The sequence below is a fragment of the Periophthalmus magnuspinnatus genome, chromosome 5, assembly GCF_009829125.3.
Source record: "Periophthalmus magnuspinnatus isolate fPerMag1 chromosome 5, fPerMag1.2.pri, whole genome shotgun sequence".
NCBI lineage: Eukaryota > Metazoa > Chordata > Actinopteri > Gobiiformes > Gobiidae > Periophthalmus > Periophthalmus magnuspinnatus.
In genome coordinates this window covers 14,706,326-14,734,247 of record NC_047130.1, presented here as the reverse complement: position 1 = coordinate 14,734,247, position 27,922 = coordinate 14,706,326, and the positions used below count along the sequence as shown (strand labels likewise).

The following is a 27,922-nucleotide window of genomic DNA, read 5'->3' as shown; positions in this document are numbered from 1 at the left end:
ATACACGTGTGTTTGTGCGCACTTCTGAATGCATGTGTGAGTATGTGTGGATGCTCCTTTACCAATTACTAAAACTAAACTTCTACATTTTAACTATAAATGAACCAGACACATTTGATCCTGTTGCAGTGGCTTTTATTGAAATGATTTGATTTTTTTGCACTGTCCATCCGTTTCCAGGACAAAGCTGAGCTCAGAGCCGCAGCCTGTCAGTCCAGCTTCAGGGAAAAATACATATTAAAGAATAACTTCACCCAAACATTTGACTAATCCTGTGGTGTCTTTCCTTTGTGTTGCTCAAACTGAAAATTTACTTTGAACACTTTCTCACGCTAAACATAGAGCTTCATTTTTGAGAACGTTTGATATTTGAAAACTGAAATCATTTTTGTGAAAAGAAATTTCAGGATGTTTTTGATAAAGATAAAAAGTGACTTCAATCCACAATATTTATATTATATTAATGATTAAACTGAACTATTTTCTCATTTGACTGGTTCCTGATTCTTTAATATTTCCCAGACAAAATTCTCAACCTTATTTTAAAGCAGACCTATTGATACTTTGCAGATAATGTCATGAAGATGTCACAAGACTTTAATCTGATCTTTGTGTAAACACAATCTGACCATAAAGAGTTGACTTAGCTGAACTCCAACAGATGAGCTGATTTGTGCTGTTAAACAAGTCCTACTAAAAATAACATTACAGTCTCAAGTTAGCTCGCATTAGCAATTTTTTTCAGTTAAGTCACTCTCACCTTTTTGTGTAAAATCAAACTCCTAAACACGACCATAGACACTCACACTGATCAGGCTCCTGAAATTGTGCTCTTTAAATCCATTTTGTATTTCTTCTAAAGTTTTCAGACCATCTTTTTTGTCTGTTTGCTAATGTGTAAATAGTGTCACCATGGTAACTGCTGAACATTCCACCATTAGAGGTGCATGTAGAACACCCCCAGCTTGATGCCACTGCAAAGTATCAATTGTGCTTGTGTGTGCTCTGTAGTTATAATCTATGACACCTGTGGATCATTGTGTTATAATTTCAACACTTTCTTCTCCAGTTTTTTTTTTTTTTTTTTTTTTTTATCTGTGATACTCATGATTTCTGCAGTGTTGAGTAAATATTTTGGTACAAATGAAAAAAAAACCCCGCTGCTCGTTAGTGTGACGTGCAGCTATTTAAAGGGGGGCGCTGACAGCATGCGGCGCTTTGTTCTTTTTAGATGAATATTGTGATTGAAAATGTGTAAATTATAACATAATGATCCACAGGTGTCATAGATTAGAGCTGTAGACACAAGCACAACACGTCTGATTTAAAATACTCAACTACACCATATTGTGAACTCAACTCATTTTTAACTCATTTTGTTACCAGAGAAAAATTTGATATTGAAATCATTTAGAAGCTTTAAGAATACTGCAATTATGATTTTAAATTGTGTCGTTTCACAGCGATCTCCAGAGTCCATCCACTCCCAGACCAAGTGTCAGAAAACAAACATTCCTTTGATACATTTCAGCATCATAAACTGAAACACTGTTCAGGTGAGATTTTGACAGTTTCATCTTCCACAAAATGCAAAAACAATTTCACATTTTACTGGCCTCCGATTTTATAATTCTTTTCAGGAATCCTTTGCAGATCTTGGACCAGAAAATAAAATTAATTTATCAAACACAGGCATAAACAATTTTCCCTTTTTCAAATAAATATTCTAAATAAGACTTAATATTTTTAAACGATCCATCCAAATTTATGAAGAAAAGTACATTTTATCTTAAATTCTGAGAAGAATATTTTCAATTTTGGGTTAAAGGCTGCAGTTCACAAAATATAGCCGCCATTTTATTATGTACATCAGTTCTAAGCAGAGAAAAGTCCTGGTTTAGTCCTGGTTCAACCTTGGACTAGACCAATATCAAGCCAAGTATCAGTATGGCACAGTCCTGGTTTAGTCCAATATCAGAATCCAGAATAAAGTCCTGGTTTAGATCTGGGTAAGACCTAGTGAAATGTAGACCTAATGTAGTCCTGGTTTAGACCAGATTTAGAACCAAATATATGAATGGGTTCAATCTCTGGTCTAGTCTTTTTGTTTTTCATTTTTATTTTTTATGACTTTGTCCATTGGTGTAGACTGATCTATGCATTTCACAAACTACTGGGGAGGGAACCCACAACCCCATCATAACTGGGCATGCATTCACAAAGGACTCAGTAGAACAGTGGACTTAATAAAGTGGACTGGTATAACACTATAGCACCATCTATGTCTCTGCTGACAGTCAAGCTCGAGTTTCTCAAACACTGGGGACTCTTTAAACTCCATTTTATTCCTGATTTGATCCTGCACGAGAGATGGGCTTTGTTTAGACCAGCCAAAGTCCAGTTTAATACCAGTTTGGCATGGTTCAGTGTACTTTGAGACCTGGTTCGGTCCAGTTTAAGACCAGGTTTAGTCTGGACTGGGCTAACCTGGTCCCATGGTGAACCTTTAAGGCACATACACAGCAAAATGGTGACATCTACAAGAGTTAAAATTCCTTACTGTGAGGTGGCTTGCATCTCCACAAACCTGCCCTCTTATTTGACCTGGAAGAGCACCTCCTCCTGCTTGTTTCCATGGTTACAATCTTCCACAGTAAGGCATTAACCTTATCCATCTCCATGGAGAATGTTGTAGTATGGTTTGAAATTTGTCTCCATGGAATCATGCAGGTGACGTGCCACCTCCAGAAAGTTTCTTTAAATTGAACCCAAACATGTCGAGGCACTGGTGAACACTTTAAATGTTTGCAGTAACATTAAAGATATTCCATTTAAACTGAAGCAGTATTTCTAGTTGCATGTGGAGGTTTTTAAAGGGCATCCCATTAGAAAACACTGTCTGACCCTGTAGTGGCATAAAGTCATTTTAACTCATGAAAGATATTTTGTTTTGCAGTGCATTTTTCATCAATAAAGGTTTTACCCCTAAACCACAGGATTCTAAGTTCCATATGTACTGTGCACCTTTGAGTTTAGACCGTAAACAGCACAGGGTTTGGAGATCAATTCCCACTACCGGCTTTGCATAGTGTTGTTGTGTCCTTAGGCAAAACACTCCCCCTCCTCACCTTTTAAATGTGTACTCAAGAGGCTGTTAGGTGCAGAACAGCAGTCACATTTCCATGGGTCTGCCCTGGGGCGTAGGTGGCTATGTTTGTCTTATTGTTCAGGTCACTGTGTGGAGGAGGGGGGGGCACATGCACTTCACAGGCCCTTAAGGCCCAGAGCTCTTTTATTATTGCATTGATTACCATAAAACATCTGTGTGGACTCTGTTCCCAGTCAAATAAATACAGCTCCCTCTTCACAACTTAAATACAACTTTTCAAATACTCTTTTTTTTTTCTTTCTCTCTCTGCCCGGTCACACGGTGCAGAGCTCAGATTAAGGAAAATAAAATGAAAAGAAGGAGGCGAAGGTTCAACGCCCAGGAATCAAAAAGAGAGAAGAGGAGAGAAGGGTGGAGGAGGAAAAAATATGGATACTTAGATAGTAGGATAGGAGGAGGATGGGAGGAGAGGAGGGAAGAAAAAGAGGATAGGAAAAGGAGGAGTGAGGAATGGAAACAATGCAAAAGTATAAATCTTCACGAGTTCAAATGACTTGGATTCTGAAAATTCACCTGGACTTGAGTCGTTTGTATTTTAAAGCTACACTATGAAACTTTTGATGTTATGACAATGTTATGATTTTGCCTGTAATATTCTACAATACAGCATTAAGATTTTGTTTTTATCACTTGATAAATAAACATGCATGCTGATTCAGTGGACTCGCCTCTCCACAGATCAGACCTGTAACTTGGCCTGGTGGTCACATCACATTTCATTCCATACTGTGGAACATTCCAAGAAACGTAGTACAGTTGTCCCTCACTATATTGCGGTTCATCTTTTGTGGCCTTGCGGTTTCGTGGATTTTTTTTGGTGCAATTTTGTGTGCTCTATTATTTTATTTTTTTTACAGTTTATGAGTGTGCATCGTGTCCTGCGTCCTGATTGGCTGAGGGACTGTAGACCCTCAATCTCTTTCGTGGCGTGTCTCCTGCACAGTACAGGCACTCTGGACGTAGAGGCCGCCTCTGTGGATACCACTGGAGCAGACGCACGTGAACAGCAAATTTAAAGTGATCATTGAGGAAGTGGGATTATAATACACGAAGGTTTGAACTTCGAGAGAGTTTAAACAAGAGAGAAATGTGAGAAAATGCCTGTCTGGGGAAAAGTGTATAAAGTGTGTGGTGAGGGGGTTTACAACCTTAAAACATATATAATAATAATTGTAAAAAATAAAGCTGACTACGTTGCGGATTTTGTCTGTTGCAGGTTATTTTTAGAATGTAACCCCCACGATAAACGAGGGAGCACTGTACGTCCAAACAGGTGGCAGACACGTTATATATTGCATTTTTTATTAATTTAATGTAGTGATTTTTGTAGACATTTTTTAAGGTTTAAAGCTGCACTGTGTAACATTTCTAGTTGTTGGTCAACCACTTTGTTTCTACGGAGATGTCATTTTCCTGGAATGTTCCACAGTAAGGCATTAAACATGTCCATCTTGCATGTATTCAGTTAGTGTTTTTTGTCACAGCTAAAGCCCTACCTTAACATGCATTCTTACTGCGAGTGGGCACGCCTCTCCTCAGATCTGACATGTAACTCAGAATAGAGTTTGCAGGTGAATGCTTAACCGACAGCTCCACTCAAGATCAGGTGAATATTCTGAATCCAAGACATTTTAAATCAAGAGAAGTACTTTTGCAACAGAAAACAGATGGAAATAAATAAGGCCCTGTGTTTGTGGCTCCTCCTGGCTCTATAGTTCCCCCCGCAGGCCGCACAGGGGAGGGCATGCTCTATGGTTCCCCCCGCAGGCCGCACAGGGGAGGGCATGCTCTATGGCTCCCCCCGCAGGCCGCACAGGGGAGGGCCGTCTCTCAGCTCCAGGACTGCGACCTCTTGTGGTCAAACTCAGAGATGAGGCGTTTGATGTGAGACAGTTTGTTGTGCAGATATTCACAGCGCTGCTTCTCCTCCTGGTATTTCGGACTCAGCTGTCAACAGAGAGAGAGATTAAATTAACTCCATTGTGCTTGTGTCTGCTCTATAGTTCTAATCTCTGACATCATGTGAATCATTTTATTATAATTTGCACATTTTACATCACAATATTAATCTGAAACGACTTAAAAGAAACAAGTCCGCTAACTTCCACTTTACAAAACTGCAGTGCCAAATAGGAGCTGACATCGGCGTAAACATCATCACAATAAAGTGCCGCATGCTGTCGGACTCTCCTAACAATGGATTTTTTTCATTTGTATCAAAATGGCTATGTGACTCTGCCAGATCCCACGTGTATCACTGATTATTAAAACTGGAAGAAGTGAGTATGTCACAGGGGCGTGTATCAGTGCATATGACAACAGGAGCTGACTGGGACGATGACGTCTTGAATACAAAGATTAAAGATTACTCAAACATGAATCTCTCCAAATACAACTTCAGAGGCTCAATGAGAAGGAAACGACTACATGGTTAAAAGCTCTGAAAAGTCCAGTTTACAGAATAACTCTGATTTCAGGTTTGGGTTTTGTAAGTTTATTTATGAAAATCAAAGTTCACTTCACAAGTCCCATTTAAACCGGTTCTGGAAGGCAAGAGAAATTCTGTTGCTGTGATAATTGTGGCAGCCATTTTGTGATTGTAAGAGCAACCATATTATATATTATGAAATTTTTCTCTGAATTATGAAAATGAATATTCCCTCTAAAAACACTGTACTGGTCTAACTACAGCCACAACCCAAAACACGCACAACAGGTCAAATCCTCCAGCTATAGTAGTCCTGACCAAGACTAGCTCAAGATCTGGATATTGGTCCCACTGCTTCAAAACATGTTTGTAGACGTCTAAACTACGGGGTTTTGAGCTTTTACACAGAATAAGACCTCATGGAGACACAGGCAGGGCATCTGACACACACAGGGAGGGCATCTGACACACAATCTGATGCATCTTACCTGTTTGATCTTCTTGTACTCCCTCAGGACCTCCTCTTGAACTTTCTGTAAAACATTTGAAACCTTAATAACAAACAAAATCAACCCTGATCATTTCTATCAGTGACAAGCTCCATTATTCCCACTGTATCTGTCCAGCCACACCACAACATCTGGGAGGGCATCTGACACACTAGAACATCTGCAGATTCACTAGAGACAGTTGACCTGCTCTCATCTGAGTCTAACACTACAGAGATACAGGAGGATGACACACAGAAGAGTATAATGGGAGGGCATCTGGCTCAGACCTGGTGCTCCTGGGTCCCGGGCGTCAGACTTCTGCACTGCGAGTCGAGCCGAGTGAACCTGCGTGTGATGGTCTCCACTCGGGCGTGCAGGCGTCTGTACTCGTCATACTCAGAGTTAAAATCCTCTTTGTATCTCTGCCTCTGCTCCACAGACATCAGGGACACGTACTTTCTGTTCAGGGAGAAAACACGACAAAACAGGACAGTTAGAGAAGGGCTGTCAAAGGTATCCAAAAATAGTATCAAAACTACTCATTTGAGCAGGTGTCGATACTAAAAATGTCACGTAGACAAGTATACACCTATGGACCACTATGGAACCTACAGGACCACTGAGGGATTACACAGATAGAAACGAGAAAGTATTACCATTTAATGTGGAAATCAGATCGAATCTATTCCTTAGTATCGAAATAGAGTTTGAAATTTTAGTATCATGACAACACCACACTTGATACCCTTGTTTCGTAGATTACGCCTTTTTTAATAGTTAAAACGGAATACTCAATATTTTAATACTGATGCTGTCCATTTTCGATATATCCAACACCTCAAAGAAACACAAAATTTAAATAAGAAAACTCTTGTTCTCATTGCACTCACAGTAGATAGTCTTTGAGATCAGTGGAGGAGGAGAACTCTGAGGACTGGAGCCTTTTGTCTCTGTCTGAAGAATCTGAAAAAACAACACAATATTACATATAAAGTGTAGAGCTTTTTAACTGTAAGAGTGCAGTCTCAACTGAACTCATGCTACCAGTGTCTCAGATGTCCAGTATTATGCTAAACTGTCCCCTGTGAGCTTAAGCCATGTTACCTCCTCAAAAACAGACCTGGAGTTGAGTTAGGTTTCATTCACACGTTTGAGTAACACTTTGTTACTAGTCTGTCTACATTTCTACTGCAGGGCTGAAATCATCTAAATGATTAAAGTGACAGTGACATTACCACATGACATCACAAGGTGGAACAGAGTTGTTGTTTTCTGTTTGAGAGAAGAACCCAGCCTAAATATGTAGGGTTTGTGTGTTAAACATGTGTGAATGAAACTTGTTATGTTTATGATGAGAAAACATTATAATATAAAAATGTTGGCACTTTAAAGCCCACTCTGTCTGTATTGTTCTGTTTTTATTAGACTTGTTCATTTGGTGGGATAAAGCCTGGTCTACATATAAATTAAAGTTTTACATCAATCAAGAAGGAATTTGTGAAGAAAAGTTGAAAAATGTGTTGAAAATAGTCCTGACACATCTGCAGCCTGCCTGTCCAAGGGAGTGGATCTCTCCTTCACTGTGGTTCTCCTCGAGGTTTCTCATTTTCCCACTGGGTTTTTTGAGTTTTCCTTGCCGAGAAGGAGGGTCTAAAGACAGGGGGCGCTCTGGGACAGTTATACATTGGCTCGTTTTCTGTTGATTAATTTGCTTGTCTGCTGTTATTGATCAATGTCTGTTTAATTTTTGATTTTCTAACTTTCTGTTGGATAAATCATTTCTCATGAAATGCCCTAAGAGGCAACTGCTGTTGTGATTTTGGGCTTTACAAAAAAATGTAATTGAAAATTACAGGAAGTAGAGAGTTGTATTTTAGTCCCATACTGATGACATCAGACTGGGAGAATTCTGTCCAAAGGTTCAGGACAATTTGCTGGGGTTTAGGTAGTGACCAAATCAGAAAGAGTCCTTTTAGGTTTAAAACAACTGGATTTCAGCATTGAAATTGCCAACCCAAATGAGAGACTCATGCGAGGCTCATTCTGCTTTCCGCCTGGATTATCATCTTGAATCAAAACCCCAAATTACAACATAAATAAATGGGACATCACTGTACAATCCTTCTGTTCAAACCTCACTGGTGTAACACTGTATAAAGATGGAAATATGCTATGAGGATATTATAGTTTTATTTAAGTTTCATTTATCTTCACTGGAGGTTTAGCTGATAAACTAAAGACTTAGTGGACTCATTTTCAACTGTTATTAGTAAAAGCCGTTTTTTGTCCCCAGATAGGGAGGTAAACATTCAAATCAAATAGGTCATCTTTCATATTTATGAAATTTTAAATTTAAATCTGGCATACGGTTCCTGTAAAGCAGACCTATTCTGCAAACTGGACTTTTCAGAGCTTTTAACCATGTTATAGTTGTTTCCATCTCATTGACCCTCTGAGGTTGTTGCTTATTTTCAAGAAGATTTAGTCAATCTACCCCCGTTGTCACGTTCATGGTACACGCCCACTGTGATGTACTCACTTCCTCCTCCAGTTTTATTTTCTTTATCGGTGATACACGTAGGATTGGGCAACATCGTGTAGTCATTTTGCTACAAATGAAAAAAATGCGCTGCTCACTAGTATGATGTGCAACCATAGGGGGCGCTGACAGCATGTGGCTCTGTGTTGCAGTAAGCTCCCATTGGGCGCTGGGAGTTTTTTAACATGGAAGTTAGCAAACTTGTTTCTTTTATTATGACGTTTTAGATGGATCTTGTGATTTAAAATGTTCAAATAATAACAATGATCCACGAGTGTCAGAGATTATAACTATAGAAACACAAGGACAATGTGTCTAATTTAACATAATCAGCTAAAGCACAGAGACATTACTAAAGGATAACTGCATCTGACCCAGAGATTTGACCCTGGTCCTAGTACTTGGGTAAATAGGTATTTAGGGTGTTTTTGAGGAGGTAACAACATACTAACATGGCCTAAAGCTCACACGAGTCAGTTTTGTGCAATATAGGACATTTAAAAGACCAGACCCACAGATGGAGATAAGAAGCTGAGTTCATTCACACGGGCTGATCAGGGAGGGACTCAGCTGTGCACCCAGATAACTCCCACCCACCAGGAGACTCACCCAACGGGAGAGACACAGAGACTAACCACCCATTGCTACAGCTGCTGTTTACGTGACATCGGCACACTGGTTTATGGTTAAAGGTGCTATATTAAACAAAATGGACTCTTGTGAGGTTTAAACCATGTTATAATGCTGTCACCTCCTCAAAAACATACCCTTTATTATTAGTCATTTCCAAAGCTCAATATGCTTTATTCCACCTTGTGATGTCATGAAGTGATAGCTTTCAAGTTAACAGCTCCTTTTACCTTTTGTTCAGTGGAGTGTGCCAATTCCAGGGCTGAAGTTATCCAAATGATTCTAGTGAAGATATATGGAACTTAAAAACACAATGGAGCACTTCCTGTATTACCACATGACATCACAAGGTGGAATGGAGCGTTTTCTGTGTGAGCGAAGAACTCAGCCTACATATGTAGGGTTTAAATATGTTTGTTAAATATGTCTGAATGAAACAAAACACAACTCCAGGTCTGTTTGTGATGAGGAAACAACATTAGAACAGATCAGAAAATAGTGTAATATGGGTCCTTTAATATGTCTGTGCCAGTTTTTGTTTCATGTGGACAGGCCCAGTAATTACAAAGTTCATCGTCAGTCAACAACAGTCAAATTATTTTTTTCACAATAGCTTTAGAAAGTGGAGAAATTATTTAAACCCCAAAGACGTGGTCATCATCACTAAAAAGGACTCGTATCTCACAAACCTGTCTCTTGCTGGACACCCTCTTCCTCTCTCCTCCTCTTCTTGGCTTTGTAGCTGCCCCTCTCTGCGTCTCTAGGGGGCACTCTGCTGCTATCCTCCTCTTTCTTCTCTCGCTCTTTCTCTTTGTGCTTTTTGGATTTCTTCTTGGCCTTTCGTGGTTCTTCAGGGGGGCTGGGCGCTCGGGCTGACCCTGCCCGGTACGAGGACTGGGGACTTGGGTTTGGGTCTCTGGGCGGGTCTCTGCAAGTGGAACTTTGGTCCAGTGGCAGGTCTTGGGTTCCACATCCTTCAGGCGTTGACGGCGAGTGAGAGGAAGAGGCAGGGCTTAGCTGGTGATTGATGGCTCGCGGGTGAGAGGAGAGAGAGCGGGAGGGTGAAGAAGAGGGCCTATGCGAAGGGTGCTCCTGGTCGCGGCGGTCTGAGGGCACAGAGGATGGCGCTGAGGAGGGCGCAGGGGAGGATCTATGGCTGGGCTGTTCCTCTGATGACGCAGAGGAGGAGGCGCGGTTGCTTAAATGGGAGATTCGAGGTTTCTTTGGGGCCAGTGGGTCGATGAAGTCAAAGTCGGCCTTCTGCAACAAAAGAAAGCAGGAAAGACTGTCCCTGTAAATCTGACCCAGCTACAGGACACAAGTCACAATCACCCATTTTCAAGTGCCATATGTTGCTGAAGAAAATATAGACGATAAACAATAATATTAAAACTATGGCCAAAAATATTCTAAAGAAATAGCAGAAGGAAACACTTGTAGTAGTAGTATTAGTATATTATGAGTGTGTGAATGTGTGTGTGTGCGTGCTCTGTCTGTGCTTGTCATTTAGTGTGAAATCCAATAATCTTGTAACAAGCCTCAGGCTTTGGGGTGAGTAGTGAATGTGTGCAGGTACCTGTGGAGAGGAGGAGGGGGCACTGTCTTTAGGCGAGGAGCTGGAGGGGAGGGGCTCAGCGCTTAGGCCTAGTTTCCTGTAGCAGTGATGACATCATCAGTGAGGTTTTAAACAGTCTAAACTAAACACAGAGTTAAGTGAGTATTACCGAGCGGCGTTCCTCTCGGCCTGTGTGCGCTCCTCCTCTGTGTAACCGGGCCACTCCCTCTGAACATCACGGTACATGAACTCCTTCAGAGAGTATGTGTTCTCCTTAGTGTTTAGAACAGCCACCTGCAAAAGAGACAGTTCAAACTCTGCACCAACAGACATCCTCTGCTCCTCTGCCCTGCTCCTCTCATCAGTTGCAGTGTTGCTCTCTGTGATACCATATCCTTTTCTCTGTCTGCCTGATATTTCTTTCTGCCTGTTCCTTTTCTGTCTCTCTGTCCGTCTGTCTGTCCCCATCTCTCTCTCTCTTCCCCTCTCTGTCTCTCTTTCAGACCATGTTTCTGTCTCTCTCTCCCGGCCTGTCCGTCTCCCTGTGTCTCTCTCCCCGTCTCTGTCCCCCTCTCTCTCTCCCTCTGCCTGCCCCCCCCCCCCCTCCTAGTCTGTCTGTCTCTCTCACTCACTCAGTCTCTCTCTCTATTTGTCTGCCTCTCTCCACGTCTCTTTCTCTTTCTGTCTCCTTCACTCTCCATCCATCTCTCCATCCATCTCTCCATCCATCTCTCCATCCATCTCTCCATCCCTCTCTCATCCCTCTCTCATCCCTCTCTCATCCCTCTCTCATCCCTCTCTCATCCCTCTCTCATCCCTCTCTCATCCCTCTCTCATCCCTCTCTCTCACCTGTTGTAGAGTCGTTCCCAGTGAAGTTCTGTCTTTCTGGCTGATCCCGTCTCGCTGCAATCGTGCGAGTAGCTCCAGTTTCTTGTAGGCCCTGAGAGCGAGCAGGTGCAGGATGCGGTCCCGTAGGGGTCGCTGTGATACAGGATTGTTGCTGAGGCACTTGCGGAGCGTGTTGGCGGGGTTGATGGGCGTCGACCTTTTACGTTCTGGAACGACATCGGCTCCGGAGAGGGCGGGCTTTCGGATCTGAACCTGCTTACCTAAGACACACAGGAGAGGGAGGTCTCTACTAAAGGGCTCATTATACTGTATTCTGGTCTGTTTTAATGTTTCCTCATCACAAACAGACCTGGAGTTGTGTTTTGTTTCATTCACACGTTTAACACCTAAACCCTGTATATTTAGGATGAGTTCTTCTCTCGAACTGAAAACACCACCTTGTGATGTCATGTGATAATACAGGAAGTGCTCTACTATCTTTTTAAATTCCATATAACCTTCACTAGAATCACCTGGATCATTTCAGCCCTGGAATTACTAATCTCTACTGAACTAAAGGTAAAAGGTTCAACTTGAGCTTTGGAGATGTAGACAGACTAATAATAAAAGGGTTACTCAGACATGTGTGAAAGAAGCAAAACACAACTCCAGTTATATTTTTGAGGAGGTAACAACATTATAACATGTATTAAAGAATCAATTTTACATAATATAGGACATTTAAACAGAATACTGGTTTTATAGAAAGGGATGGGATGAACTAGACTGTCAAAATCAGGTACACCTCCTTCAAAGTCACTGGCTTTTAAAACTTATTATTACTGAGGTCATTTTAAACAGTTTGCAGTGGTCCAGTTATTCCTCACTTATCTTATGCATCTTGAGCATCGTAATTATTCACCACAATGGCTTTATAAGCGGAGCGGAGTTTTGCTATAACACTTAGCATGCTAACGTGCACTTCCTGATTATCAGACAATAACGCGCTTTATAACTAGATGCAGACAGAACACAGTGGACGTATTTTGACCTCAACAACTGCTCATAGAATATATCTGTATTGGGCCGAGACACATTTTCCTCAAATACATGGAAAACATGAGGTACAGGCCCTTTAAAAAATGAACTACCATGAAATACAGATTACAAATATTAATGTCTGGACGTTTGTCTCATCTTACAGCTCATTTATGATTATGATGTAATTAATCATAAGATTCATATGGATCCAATCTGTTATTAAAAAAATGGATTTGAAAGACTTAAGTCAACATTTGGGACATTTTTAAGAGAGTGTAGGTCCAGAAAACGCACCAAACTGAGAACAGTCTTTATAATAGAGCTGCAAGAAATTTTATCAAAATCACAATGAACAGAATTAGTAAATGCTGCAATTTCAAATACGATCACTTCCTCCACCAAACAAAATTTTCAGTTTAATTCTGTATAAAAACTGCTAAGCCTGTAGTTCAGATCTGTACAAACATGTTCTGAAATGTGATTCTTGTATTAGTTTGTCAGTTCAGATTACAGTCTTTACGTCAGTTCTTTCCCAAACTGTTTTTACAGGGACTTTGACCGGCCCGTCACCTCTGAACTGTCCTCCAGGTTTGATGACTTTGGTGCAGCGTTCCTTTGTGTCCTCCACAGCCTGAGTCATCTTCTCCCTGGTCACCTGGTACGAGTCATTTGTGGCACAGATGGTGAGTTTGGTCTGAACAGGGGCCAGAAGAGAGAGACCTGGGGAGGACCTGAAAGAAAACACAAGTGAGTGAGACCAGGGGAGGCCCTCAAAGAAAACAGAACAGAAAGTAAAGGGCCAGAAGAGAGAAAGGAGGTTTTGGACTTGAAGGAAAACAGAGGATAGTGGGTGACAGAGAGGGTGAGAGTAACGAGAGAGCGGTGATGTCCAAATTATGGCCCAGGGGCCAAATGCAGCCAAAACCAACCTAGACTATGTTCACACTGCAGGGTATTTGGTCCAATTCAAATTGTTTTGCTTCTATCTGATTTTTTTATGTAGTTGTTCAAATTACAACAAAAATGTGATTGCTATTTATCCCTAATGTGAATGAAGTGTGGCCAGCAAGTCACCCGCATGTGCACAACAGAACACGTCACACGCTGTGTTTGCGGAAATACTGTATTTTCTGGACTTCCGTTGCTCCGGAATATAAGTCGCACCAGTGAAAAAATTTGTAATAATGAAGAAAAAAACATATATAAGTCGCACAGGACTACAAGCCACATTTCTGGGGGACATTTATTTTACAAACGAGACCAAGAACAGACATTTAATCTTTAAAGGCAAGTTATAATAATAATAAAAATAGAGAACAAGGCTGAATAGCAGTACAGCACGCTAACATAACACATAGACAATGAACTGAATAGGTGCCTGGTATGTTAACATAAGGTATTAACATACGCCGGCTTGTCCACAAACACAAGAGACACGAGTTCTTTCACTGATGTTTACTCTGGTTTTACTTCTTCACAGTTCACACCGTAGAACCAGCAAAAACCAGTGAACCAAAAACTTTATATTTTACTTTCCAATTGTTTCTTAAATATTGCTCTGTCGGGTAAGACTTCGCATTAGCGTAAAAGGCTGAACCGGAAACAGGAAGTATTTTTTGCAACCTTAAACAACAAACTAGTTGACTAGAAGTGTCTGGTATGTTAACATAAGATATTAACATTTAATCAGATAACTAAAGCATAACAAACAAGGTAACAGGTTTACTCTCTATCTCACTCCAAATCACAAAATCCATTGAATTCTTCATCCACAAGCCTAGAGACCCTAGCGCAGTTCTCAGTGTACCAATACTTGAATAATTTCACATATATGACGCATGATCATAAGTCGCACCGTGACCAAACTATGAAAAAAGTGTCACTTTAGTCTGGAACATATGGTAAACATGGCCCCAAGTCGTCTCAGTTGTGCCACATTTGTGGCTATTTCAACTCATTTGAGCAGCCGAAGCCAACATTTACTTAATCAAGTGATTTCCAGAAGCTTATCAAGAAGGAAGAGGGCAAGGACTTTGGTTATGGTAGTCTTTGGGACCCTTTCTGACGTTTCCATTTCGAGGAGCATGAGGTGAGGTGTTGGGGTAGTGGGACACTGATGTGAGTCGATTCACTGACACAGACTTTTTCAATAACTTTTGGATGAGGAGGAGAACGTTTGCCTACTTACGTGATCGAATGACGTGTAAAGTAGGGATGGGACGATATTAAATTTTAGACTCACGATTATCGTGGCCAAATTAATCGCGATTAACGATATTATCGTGATAATTATTAACCTGTTAACGTTCCGACGGCCCGGGCCTACTTTACAACTTTACAGCAATGTACATACACTTCTGCGTCACCCGCACAAACATCAAATGAAAGCTGCGGCGCTCGTCTTTCTGGATATGCAAACCATTTTCACCTGCAATCACCAGAGTGCTGACAGGAAAGACGTTTTTACAGAAAAGTCACAAAGTGTGAATCTGGACTTCACTTACCATTGAGCACTCTGGTTCTGTCAAACATCAACATATTCACACAAAGTTGGGCTCATTTGTTCCGTAAAGGTCCAGAGAATATAATCCAGTCAAGAAATTATGTCCACAAAATAAGATCCTCCATGTCCAATCTGCTGCAGGACTCCAAATATAAAATCTGCTCCGTCACTTCTTTGTCTTTCTTTAGTCGATTTCAGGCATAATAAACTTCTGACAGCGCCAACTTTGTTCCCCAGTGCTAAACACACGTGTTAGCTTGTGATTGACACCAGTGGTGGCCAATAAGGTGGGGGTTGTGGGTTACTGAGCCCGCAGACAGCGAATCAGTGCTACAGATGACTGAAAGTTTACGCCCCACTCTTCCCCTTGTAGAATCAACCAATTACATCACACACATTTAGTGACGTTTTCCCCTTACAGCCAAAGAGCAGCGGGACAGGATGACGTATCACATGCCATGGTTTTCCATAAACAGACGTACCCGGAAGAAAATGTGTACTCCTCAATGCCATGTTGTCGAAATGGACCGGTCCTTGTTGCGCCGGAAGTGACGCAAGTGCCCGTCGACAAACACTTAATTTTTTTAATTAAGGCACTTTGGTGAATTGGGAAACGAGTGGATGCAGAAATGTGTGCATAATGGCGCATTTTACGCACTGTTGTTTTGCGTTTTAAACATGACGAAACGGACAAAACAAAGGGAGAACGTGATCGAGGACACTGTGGATGTTTGTACAAGTTAAACTAGAGGCATCTCTGACCTGGAGTGGTTCATGGCAAAGAGTCAAGATCCCACAGTGGACTCAGGAGTAAAGGACCTTATTTTTTGATGGATTGGATGCTGTTCTCGATCGGTAAGCGTGGTTTATTCTGCTATTGACTTAATTGTACGTAAAATATATCGTGTATAATCGTTAGCATTGCTTCTGTGCACATAGTGCACATTCGGACCATGCGCTCTGGCACATTGTGTTCAGCTTTATGAATTAGACTTAATTTGTCTATTGTTTAAAAGGTGTTGTTTTATTCTGCAGTTTGCATTATTGTAGGTAAAAATCTAAGATGTGCACACATTAGCGTCTCATCTGTGCGCACGGGTGAGGCGCGCACTGGTACGTTCCTGTGGAGAGTTACGGATCAGACTTTGTTTATTGTTGATATCTGACAGAATATAGTTCAGACAGAGATAAGCACAGAAGCTACAAGTGTCATTGCTATGTCAGAGTGGGCAAACACCAGAACTAACATCTAAACGCTGTATTGGAACTGGAAACATGAGGCAGTGTGGTGCCGTAAAGGCGATTATAATCGTGCGCGATGATCGCGATTATTAAAAAATGCCACAAACGATTAATTGCGGACCTTATTTATCGCGATTAACGATATTATCGTATATCGTCCCATCCCTAGTGTAAAGGTCATGAATGCAACATGAGTGCAGTCATACCAGATGCATATCAGATTTATGACACACGAATGAGGCCTGGGTCAGAAAATGGATGGATGACTTAAGCTTTTCACACAGACATGAAAAAAAAAACAGATACCAGTCACATAGGGGTAAAAAAAAACAATGATTTGGCCTGCAGTGTGAACGTAGCCTTAGTCAGTCCTACGGCGTCCTGCTGAATTGCCAAGATCATGAATTTCTTGGGGCCAGGTCATGATTCATGTAAACATCTTTATATTGCCTTGAAGAGGTCAATAAAGTTATCTGCTTCTGAAAGTTTACTCTTCACTGTGATTGGTTGAATCCAAATTCCACTCACAGCATTGCTCAGGTTGACCACTAGGAGGAGTGGATGGGGAAACGTGTCTGTGTTTGCGTATAGAGCCGTATTCAAGAGCAAATGAGTAAACAATCATGTGACAATTGAACAAAAAAATCATATCATCACAGGGATGAGCTCACAATTCGACTTTCATTACTATATTGTGCAACCCTGGGCCCGAATAATCATAAACTGTACTTTTTAAAGTAAATGTATTCACTTCAAGAAGAAGAATGTTCCAAGCCTCATTAAAACAAAGTTCTGTCACAGCCATGTTAAATGCATCCATCTGAATGATTTACAGCACTAGGGTTGTTAAAATGATCAAAAATCAGTTACTAATCGATACTAAAACTCGTATGGAAACTAGATGCTTGTTTGAGCAGGTGTTGGTACTAAAATTTAGGCAGCAAAATCGATATTGAGAATCGAGTCTACTTTTTAATATCAAAATCAAGTTTGAAATGTTAGTATCGCGAGAACGCTGCACAGCACTGAAGCACAGAACAGGCTTTTCTGGGTATTTGGGGGAGTACACTGTCCTGATCCAGCGGGTAGGTGGCGCTCTTACCCAACAGCGTGCTGCTGTAGACACTCGAAGCATCCCTGAGGATTGTCCTTGGCTACATTGGAGAGGTAGAACTCAAAGCTCTGCAGTTCGGAGGAGGACACCGAGCGAGGAATCTTAATACGCTGAAAGAACACACAATTATTACCTTTTTTTTTTTTTTTACATGATCTTGATTACAATGTTCAGACCTATTCTGTAAACTGGACTTTTCAGAGCTTTTAACCATATTCTTGTTGTTTCTTCTCCTTGAACCTCTGAAGTTGTATGTGGAGTGATTCATGCATCGTTAATTTTTATTGCTACATTTTCATTGTATGTATGTATATATTTTTTATATTTTTATATTTCTGTCCTCCATAGAAACTAGTGAACATAGTTATAGACAGACAGAAGAGAGATAAAGCAGTTCAAACACTCACACCCTGGAGTCCTTTGAACTGGATGGTGGGCTGCACACGCACTCCATTCTGAGGAAAAAAAAGGTTTCACATTAAAAAAAAAAAAATCTGATTTAACCAGGCACACTGGTACAAGTCTGGACGAAACTGCTCCCAAAACAGAGCCTGCCCACACAGAAAGTCAGCAACATTACATAATAATGAAGTTTAAAATGTAAATTTAACTAGAGCTTGAAATCTAATCATAATGGTCAGTGATGAGTTGACAGAGGATTGGCTGTAGACCTCTATCTCTGCAAAGACTGAGGTTTGCAGTAGACTCAAGACGAAGGAGGACGTCATTTTTATGTGTTGCCTGGTGAAGATTTAAAGCGTCAAATTCCACATTTATTCACATTTTTTGGTTAATATGTTTTGAAACAAGAAAAACAAATGGAATCAAAAATTGTGATTAACCAATACAAGAAAAAAGTGCTAAATATTCTTTGCATTATCGCCCCAACACCAGGCTCAAAATGTGACATCTCTATATTGATTTTATTTGATCAAAATGTCGTCATCGGTTGGTCCTGGATGGAGTCAGTTAGGCCTATCACAATAAACACTATATCGACTTATCGTTCAATATATGAAAGCTGGAACAATAGATTTTGGGTCTCAGTATTTATTGTGGGGACTTTTTCTTTGCAAAAGTGGAAAGATTTGTGTTATTTGGGTTGTAATACACCAAGACTTGAGCTGTGGAGGATTGAATAAGTCACTTCTATGGCTAATTATTGCCTCATTCTGCTATTTATTTGTTGCGGCTCATTCCTCTTATCGAAACTGTCTATTTAAAAATGATTTATTGGGATGATCGTGCTGTGTTTTGATCATATCAGTGGCATAGAATAGTTTCAATATTATTGTTTATTGCAATATATCTCTGGCAATATATTGAGCTTCAAAATATGTTATCGTGACAGTCCTAGAGTTAGTTTATGTCCTCATAGTATTGTGCACATCTGTGAGTTTGTCTCTATGGTGTTTACTGCAGAGTTTGCACAGACAGACCTTTCTCACACACTATCAGCTCACAAACAAATATTGAAACTAAAAGGAGACCATGTCCTCACGTGTTTAAAGAAAACTTTTGTGACTCCAGTTCGTTAGGGCCAAAGGAGTTCAGAGATCCAGTTGATTATTGTGTTAGTCCAGGGGACGGCAAATCGCGGCTCTTTCATCCTTACACTGCAGCTCCGTGTGGCTTGGGAAAATAAATTATAAGTATTTAACTGAAGTGTATTTTATTTGTGTTTAAAACTGTAGTTCTAAATTGGAAGATTTTTGTGCTTTTGAAATATTAAATAAAATTATATTTTATTATTCGCTCAAAATAAGCATCACACTCATGGAAGCCAGTACACTCGCCAAACGCCGCCCAAAATGCATTTGCAGGTGAAAGTCCTAACCTGATCTGGAGCTGGCTGACAGCTGACAAAGACATATGGGTGTCCAAATTCAAATGCTTGACAGAGGATCTTGAAGATATTGCCCATCAGAAGGCCAGTGTTATCTTCATTTTAGATGTCAAAAAGTATTTGCGGCTTCCAGTGTTTTCTTTCCGTGGAAACCAGGTCCAAATGACTCTTTGGGTGTTACATGTTGCCGACCCCTGTGTTAGTTGAATAATTGTTTTATTTACATTATAAGGATTTATATGGGACACCGGCAGAAGGGAGAGCTCTGCTATTAATTTGTTTAAGCTTATACCTCTTAATGATCCTATCTATTTAAAAGACATTTACTGAGATTATTCAGCATTATTTTGTATCATAAAGTAGTTTCAATATTACTGCTTATCACAGTATATCTCTATAGCAATATACAGTTGAAAGCAGAAGTTTACATACACTAAATAAAAAGAGACATGCTTTTTTTCCCCTCACTCTTGAACATGAAATCAGATTAAACCTTTCCCATTTTCAGTCAATTGGGATTACCAAAATTATTTCCATTTGCTAAATGCGAGAATAATGAAAGGAGGATTTTGTAGACTATTTTCATTACTTTCTTCAAAGTCAGATGTTTACAGACATTTCATTAGTATTTGATACCATTGACTTTAAACTGTATGATTTGGGTCATATGTTTTAGATATCCTTCCACAAGCTTCTGACAGAGCTGGTGTTCAGTGCAGCAGCCTTGCTCGCACATGCCTTTTCAGATCTGCCCATAATTTTTCAATAGGGTTGAGATCAGGGTTTTGTGATGGTCACTCATAAATGTTGACTTTGTTATCCTTAAGCCTCTTTGTAACCAGTTTGGCAATATGCTTCGGGCCATTGTCCATTTGGAAGACCCACTTGTGCCACTTGACCCACTTTAACGTCCTGGGTGATGTCTTGAGATGTTGCTTCAGTATTTCAAGCTCCTCCCTTTTTCGTTTAAACATAACAACGCTCATTATGGCCAACCAGTTAAATTTTAGTTTTGTCAGACTACAGGACATGTCTCCAAAAATGAAGGTCTTTGTCCCTGTCCCCCTTTATTATTATATTTGCAAACTGTAATCTGGCTTTTTTATGTTTCTTTTGGAGTAATGTCTTCTTCCTGCAGAGTGTTGTTTCAGCCCATGTTGGTACAGTCCTCGTTTCACTGTGGATAATGACACATGCTTAACAGCTTCAGCAGCATCTTCACAAGGTCTTTTGCTTTTGTTCTTGGGTTGATGTGCACATTTCCATCCAGAGCACATTCATCTCTGGGACACAGAACCCATCTCCTTCCTGAAAGATATGATGATTGGATGTTCTCATGTGTGTCCTACGTGTTTATACTTGTGTATAAATGTTTGAACAGATGAACGTGGCATCTACAAGGATGAGCCAAAGATGAACCAGAGTTGTGCAAGTCCACAATTCTCTTCCTGATATCTTTGCTTCTTTGTGCATCATGGGAGAGTCAAAAGAAATCAGCCATGTGTCTCAGGTACCTTCAAATACATCCACAGATGTCTCTCTAATTAACATATAGTAATTAATTAATTAACATATAGTAACATTACTATAAGTAAACTTCTGACTTTGAAAAAAGTCAGGAAAAATTGTCTAAAAAATCCTTCTCTCATTATTCTGGGAAAATAGAGCAAAATAGAGATAATTTGTTAATCCTAACTGCCCTAAAACAGGAAAACTTTAGTCTGACTTCATGTCAGTGAGAAAAATAAGATGTGTCTTTATATAGTTTATGTAACCTTCTGGTTTCAACTGTATCATGCTTCAAAATTTGATATAATGACAGGCCTAGATACACTGGTTCAAAAATTGTATCGGCCGATATGGTTATTCAATACAGACATCCGATACCAATATTTCTGTGCTTCTCCAGTCTCTGTGTCCTTTCTGAACAGACTAATGGGTTAAAAATCCAATAGAAGAGTTTTATATATGGCTGTATGTTACACAGATATGTAACATTATTTTTATATTCCAGATAAATACATTTTGTTTGGTAGTTTTACCAAAGTGAAAAGATCGTTTGTGAACTACAAATGAAAACAATTTGTGGGTGTCGCTATGGATTTTATAAATATAATATTTTTATAAATATTGGTATCGGCCACAGCTTCAGGCCAAATATCAGTATCATGTTTGTGTGTGCACATTTTCAGGTTGTGCCTTCAGTGGCCACTGCAATTTCAAGTACTACGTGACATCACACAGGACTGCCGTGATTACAGCCAGATATTTCTGATTACAGACACCTGGCTGCAGGGGCAGAAGTGTAGATACCCATTAGACCAATCACATTGTTCCTAACTGATCTTATTCAACCCCGCCCACTTTTGCCTCTTAATGTGACTAAACTGGTGCTTCCAGTTAAGCGGGAATTCCATTCATTTTTTTGTCCCTAAAATCAGATATAGAGTAGAGTTGATTTGTGTAAAAAGTTCAATGTTCATGTGACCAACAAGTCAACACTGCACTGATTCTCTGGAGACTTATTTACTGTCAAGCAGCTCCATGTAAAATAATATAACCTGAATGAAGATGGCATCGCCCACGCAACCATCTGGAATATGGTGAATAGCTGCAGCTTTATAAATGCAGCTTTTATCAATGATTAGAACCACATGTTCTAATTTTCATAACTTTGAAACTACATTTTTCTATGTATTACATGTATTTGATTGTTCCTGATTAATCTGATTTGCGGCCGCCGTTCTATTCTTGTATAGATGTAAACTGAACTTCAGTCAGTGGGACATTTGTTTACTCGAGTAACATTAGCATGAGGCAGTAGCAATATTGCTCCCCTCCCCCTCTGCTACTGCTGCTACAGTGTCCGCGAAGTATCATCATATCGCCCTTAAAAGCAGTTTTAGTCCTAATACTTAAGTTTTCATTTGAAGTGTTCAGTACAGGCCTCCTACAGTGTTATCTGGCACTTGTACTTGTCTACTTTACTCAGATGTGCTCCCCGTGTCTCCATTTGGCCTTATTCTGTGTAAAAGCTGCTAACCTTGTAGTTTAAACCTCTATAAACATGTTCTGAAAAGCATGGGATTTTATCAGTTCATATTTCAGTCTCTCTCAAATGTGTATACTCCTGGAATTGTTTACAAAATATGGAAAATCAGATACCAGTACAAATCAATACCTAAACTAGTATCGAAACTAGATACTCATTGTTCGCACATAAGCCCACTTGGGAATATAAAAGAAAGTACTACCATTTAATGTTGAAAATCACATTCTATTGTCTAAAGAAAGAGTGTTTTTATTATCATCGTGGTATCAGAATTGATAGTCAATTCAAAATAGAGTTTGAAATTTTAGCATCGTGACAACACTAGTCTCTTCAAATAAATATCAAGTAATTTTCTGAAAGTTATTATTTTGTTTTACATTCACGAGCGTTGGCTTCCTTTTAGGCAACATTTTGTGAATTTTTCATCATTAAAAAAAATGGGATGGTTTTTGTTTTAAATGGGTAATTGCCATGACAACAGTACTTATTTTACATTATTGTGAACCCAAGGACAGATGATTACAGGTGTGGCTAAAAAGTATTTATGCCAGAAACAAAATTAAGTCTTAGTACCAAAAATGTTATGAAAGTGCAGTGCTTTGGGATAGTACCTCATTTGGACTGTGTCCAGTGCTGTAGTAACGTGAATGTACTGCTCTGTAGTCATATTAGTTCTATTCTTCTATTTTATTCTATAGTAGTACACTTTTAGAGTAGGAGTAGCAGTAGCAGCAGAAGTGACAGTATTGACAGCAGCAGTATTAGTAGTAGTAGCAGTAGCAGTAGTAGCAGCAGCAGGAGCCTCTATTTGCTCTGTTGTTCTACCCAGACTGTTTTCTGTATTTTAGTTCATGTCATTTCCAGTACTTCATGCATTTGTATTTTTGTTTCATGCTGCAGCACATTGGGCATTAAGCCACAGTTCTGCAAATAGAGTCTGAGAAGAAAGTCACCATTTTGATTGACTCCACAGTATGGCCTGAAACTATCTTCATGGAGAATGTTCCGAAATACAGTTTTAACTTTCTATTTCCATGGAATTATGCAGGTGGTGTGCCCACCACCAGGAAGTTATTAATGCTGTACTTTTAAAGTTGACCTAGTCTTAAAAACTTTTTAGAGCTTTTAACCTCATTATAGTTGTTTCCCCTCAACATTTACTGACCAAAAGTTGTCCATGGAGCGATTTGTCCATGTTTGAGTAATCTTTAATTGCTTATTTTCAAGACACCATTTTGCTGATCAACCTCCATTTTCACCGCCAAACGAAAAAACGGGCCACTTGCTAGTGTGATGTGCAGTGATCTATAGAAGGGGCTGACAGCATGCGGCTCTTTGTTGTGATGATGTATACAGCGACATCAGCTCCCATTGGGCACCACAGTTTTTAACGCAAAGGTCAGCGGACTTGTTTCTTTTATTAAGTCATTTAAGATGAATATTGAGATTTATATAAAATGTGCAAACTACAACATAATGACCCACGGGTGTCAGATTATAACTATAGAGGACACACAAGCACAATATGGCTGATTTAAACAACTCACTGCAACCATAATGAATCTATTTGCACTGTGATGTCCATACTGTTTGTTTATAATCCTTATGCATCCCTTCTATTCTTTCATTCTTTCATTCTTCTTTTCAATATCACCAAAACTAGGGATGCACTGATCCATCTTTTTCAGTTCCATTACCAATATCGGTACTTTTAGTTTAAGTATCTTAAGTATTAAGTATCTGATATTAACTGATACCAGTGTAGGGACAGAAAATAACATTTCCTTAAAACACAGTGAAAGTATTACACAACAGATCCAATTGTGTTATGCAGCTGTTATTTATCCTTCAAATAACTACTGAACAGCTTTGTATGAAGTAAAGTTCAAACATTATGAGACATTCTAGGCCAAAATCAAGCTGTAAATTATTAACCTCAATTAAAAGTCTTAACAATATCACGGAATGGATACCCAATCCTGTACATTTTTCAGTACTGGCACCAATACTCAATACCGTTTACTGTATCAGTGCATCCCCAACCAAAACACATTTGTACATTTTTTTACTTGAGCAGCAAAAAAGCTCAGATTGTAGGTAGAGCCACAGATGGAAAGTGGCCATTTTGACTGTTTGAGTGGAGATCTAAAGCAGCAGTTCAGTGGATTTGCTCCTCCTGTAGCTTCAGTCCTTTGGTCGTGGCTTCTTTCCATTGTTATGTAATGCTGGATAAGAGTTTAGGTCAGGTAACTGTTGTGTTGGATTGCAGTGGTAGCAGTATTGCAGTAACAAGGCGTAGTGTTGTCAAGATACTAAAATTTCAAACTCGACACTAAGGGATACACCTGATATTCAAAACAGATTCCATGATGATAATGAAAAAACATTATTTCTTCAGACAATAGAATGTCATTTTCAACATTAAATGGTAATATCTGTGTAATAACTCAGATGTCAAATTAGGTTCCATAGTGGTCCATGGGCGTATACTAGTCTGATACAGCTCAAGATCATTCTAAAGCTACAACCCTAGGAATTATTTTGATTACTTAAGATTCTCGTATTAGTTTATCAGTTCATATTTCAGTCTCCTCCAAAACGTGAATGCTCCTGGGGTTGTTTACAAGATGTACAGAATCCTACTTCATATATCGCAAATCTTGTCAGAAAATGAGGAATTTGATTTTATTTGCCAAAAATCGTGCAGCTCTAGCAGTAACTATACTTTCTTGTACTTGTATAGGCCTGTATGTGAGGAGTGGGCCTGCCCCTGTAGGCTTTTAAACTGGAATACACAGTTTGTTATGTAATAGAGTTAAAATGAGGTGAATTGTAACAAACTTTGGCAGGTCAGAGAATATTTAACATGGATAGATTACACACACGAACTTCCTGATCAGCTAGGTACATTTATATTAATGTTATGTTTGACAAGCTACTGTGGAATATGAATAAGGTGGGATAAAAGTTCAATATATCCAACTAATTGTAAATAATAAGGATTTACTGGGCCTGACAGCCTTGTCAGGTTAAGGGGGTTGCTTATGTTTGGAGCTTTGGTTTAAAGCCTTAGACAAATAAAAGTTGCTTGTTTTCAGTTGATGTGGATTTGAACACGTAACATGTCCAGTCATCACGTACACATCTCAAAATGTTGACATGACAACTCCCAAAATCATCTAGAAAACTACACTGAACTGTATTAAAACTATTTACAACTTTCCCCCAAGCAGATGGTGTTTTTCAGCCATTTTGTTTGGTAATTTTAAAATTAAGAAATACAATGACACAGTTAGATAGTCAGAATATTCGCTGAGAAACTTGTCCACTGAAATTATTTAGTAGAAAATAGATTTTAAGTTTGAAAAGGAAGTTGGTAAAAGTGAAGCATCAGCTTTCACTCGACGCTAACGCTCACTGTTCAAAATGTCCAACTTTTCAAACTACTTTTATTCACTATATCACGATTGTCATTCCATATTATTTAGCCAAAAATAAACTAAAGTAAGCCATATTTAGTTTTAAGTTACTTAGATCAATGATTGTAGCTTATAAATGTGTATAAATCTAATCTAAAGTGGTTAGAGTAGCGCCTAGCTTAAGCCCGTAGCATTAGCTGCGTGGCAGTGGCAGAGCGGAGCTCCGCGGAACAGGGCGACGCTTCAGAGAAACATTTACGGAGAAAAGTGTCAAACAAACCGACCTTAAGCGAGTGGAAGCTCTCCACGGCCCTCAGCGCCGTCTCCGTCAACTTCACGTGTAAAACGGACACTCGGTGCGCGCTGCTCGGGCCGCAGTTTAACTCATAGCTCCCGTCCTCAGAGAGCGACGCCATCTTTAGCAGCCCTCCACCATCCTCCCACTGACGCCGGGCCATTTAGCAGCAGCAGGCCGGCTCAGGGCGCACCGGGCCGGGGAGGGACTTCAGCTGGAGCCGGGGGAGCGGTGCACGGGGAGGGACTTCAGCTGGGGCCGGGGGAGAGGAGAGGTGCACGGGGAGGGACTTCTGCACTGGCCCGGGGAGGGACCGTGACCCCGGGTGTGCACTATCGGATGTGGGGTGGTCCAGCCCCTCCCTGGTGCTGTGGGTGAGTTTGTCTGTTTTCTGGGTGACACACAATCTTAGTAACAACACAAATGTTACATTAGAACTTGAATGTCCTTTGCCTGATGTACTAGTTCCAAAACCAGGTCTATACCTGAACTGTACCAGGTCTAAACCAGACTAAACCTTGCCAAAGCCAGAACCTAAAACAGGACTAAACCAAGAATGAACCTGGTGTAAACCCACTCTAAACCAGGACAAAACCAGGACAAAACCTGGTCTATACTCACACTAGAACTAATTCGGGGAAGAACAGGTTTACCCCAGTCTAAATTAGGACCAGAATATATCCAATAAAACAGGACTGAAAAAGATGAAACCAAGAATGAACCAGGCATGAACCTGGTCGAACCTGGTCTAACCAGGACTAAACCTGGTCTAAACCAAGACCAGATTAGGTCTCAGCCAGGTCTAAACCAAGCCTACACCAGGACCAAACCCGGTCTAACCCAGGCCTCTCTGTTTCTTGCTGACTCATTGAAACTGCTGCAGCAGCTGAGACTCTGGGTGATCTGTGTCTCTGTGGTTTCAGCCAGATTTAACCAGGACCCAACTCCCTCTGGGCCTGCTCAGGTCCTGGTTTAGACCTGGTTCAGACCTTGTTAAGTCCTGGTTTACATTGGGTTTAGTCCTTAATTAGTGTTGGTTAAGTCCTAGTTTATACAGGGTTTATACCTTGTTTAGTCCAGTTTAGTGTTGGTTTAGTTCTGATTTAGACCTTTAGTCCTGGTTGAATTTTGGTGTAGCCTCTATTAAATCAGGCTGGCTCTGGTTTAGCCCTAGTGCTGATTAAGGCCTTGTTTAGTCTTGGTTAAATACGGGTTAAATCCTAGCTTAGTCCTGGTTGAGTTCTGATGTAGTTATCTCCAGTTTAGTCCAGCTGGCTCTGGTTTTGTCCTGGTTAAGTCTAAGTTAAGTCCTAGTTTAGTCCTGGTTTAGTCCTGTTTCTGTCCTGTTTTTTTTTCCTGGTATAGTCCTGGCTGAGTTCTGATGTAGTCCTCCCCTGTTTAGTCCAGCTGTCTCTGGTTTAGACCTGGTTTAGTCTGGTTTCAGTCTTGGTTCATTCCTGATATAATTCTGTTTTCAATCTTTGTTTTAGTCCCATAGTTGCACTGTGTCAGTTTAATAGTAAGTTTATTTATTCAGCACTTACTATTATAAAAGATATTTTGAATGTTTTATTTATGTCAAATGTATTTAAAGACTTTAAAGACAGCTACAAAAGTCAGAACCAGAACACAACCCCATGAGAGAATGCACCCAAAACTCATTCATTATTTACAGATCAACAAAGGAGTAGAGTATCCAAAAACTGTACACGAGTAAGAGTAATGTTACTTCAAAATAATAGTACTCAAGTGGAAGTACAAAGTAGTGG

General features: G+C 40.0%; 2 protein-coding genes across 2 annotated transcripts in view; both read right to left on the bottom strand.

Annotated features, from left to right (window-relative positions):
• Positions 1-27,922, bottom strand: part of nudt2 (nudix (nucleoside diphosphate linked moiety X)-type motif 2) — a 100,091-nt gene that overhangs the window by 53,534 nt on the left and 18,635 nt on the right. The window lies entirely within an intron of this gene.
• Positions 125-26,534, bottom strand: ell2 (elongation factor for RNA polymerase II 2). Its single transcript, XM_033966424.2, has 12 exons — positions 26,143-26,534; positions 17,949-17,996; positions 17,530-17,651; positions 13,253-13,413; positions 11,663-11,922; positions 10,982-11,106; positions 10,834-10,909; positions 9,947-10,517; positions 6,979-7,051; positions 6,376-6,547; positions 6,086-6,130; positions 125-5,116 (listed from the first exon to the last, which is right to left on the bottom strand). Exons 1-12 carry the CDS (start codon positions 26,314-26,316, stop codon positions 5,000-5,002), a joined length of 1,944 nt encoding a protein of 647 aa, XP_033822315.1. The 5' UTR covers positions 26,317-26,534; the 3' UTR covers positions 125-4,999.

Excerpts from the sequence above, each read along its gene's own strand:
- ell2 (XM_033966424.2), bottom strand. The coding sequence starts at position 26,316 with ATGGCCCGGCGTCAGTGGGAGGATGGTGGAGGGCTGCTAAAGATGGCG. Across the intron at positions 6,548-6,978 it reads GATCTCAAAGACTATCTACT|AAAGTACGTGTCCCTGATGT; the intron begins GTGAGTGCAATG and ends CTCCCTGAACAG. Across the intron at positions 5,117-6,085 it reads AGTACAAGAAGATCAAACAG|CTGAGTCCGAAATACCAGGA; the intron begins GTAAGATGCATC and ends CTCTGTTGACAG.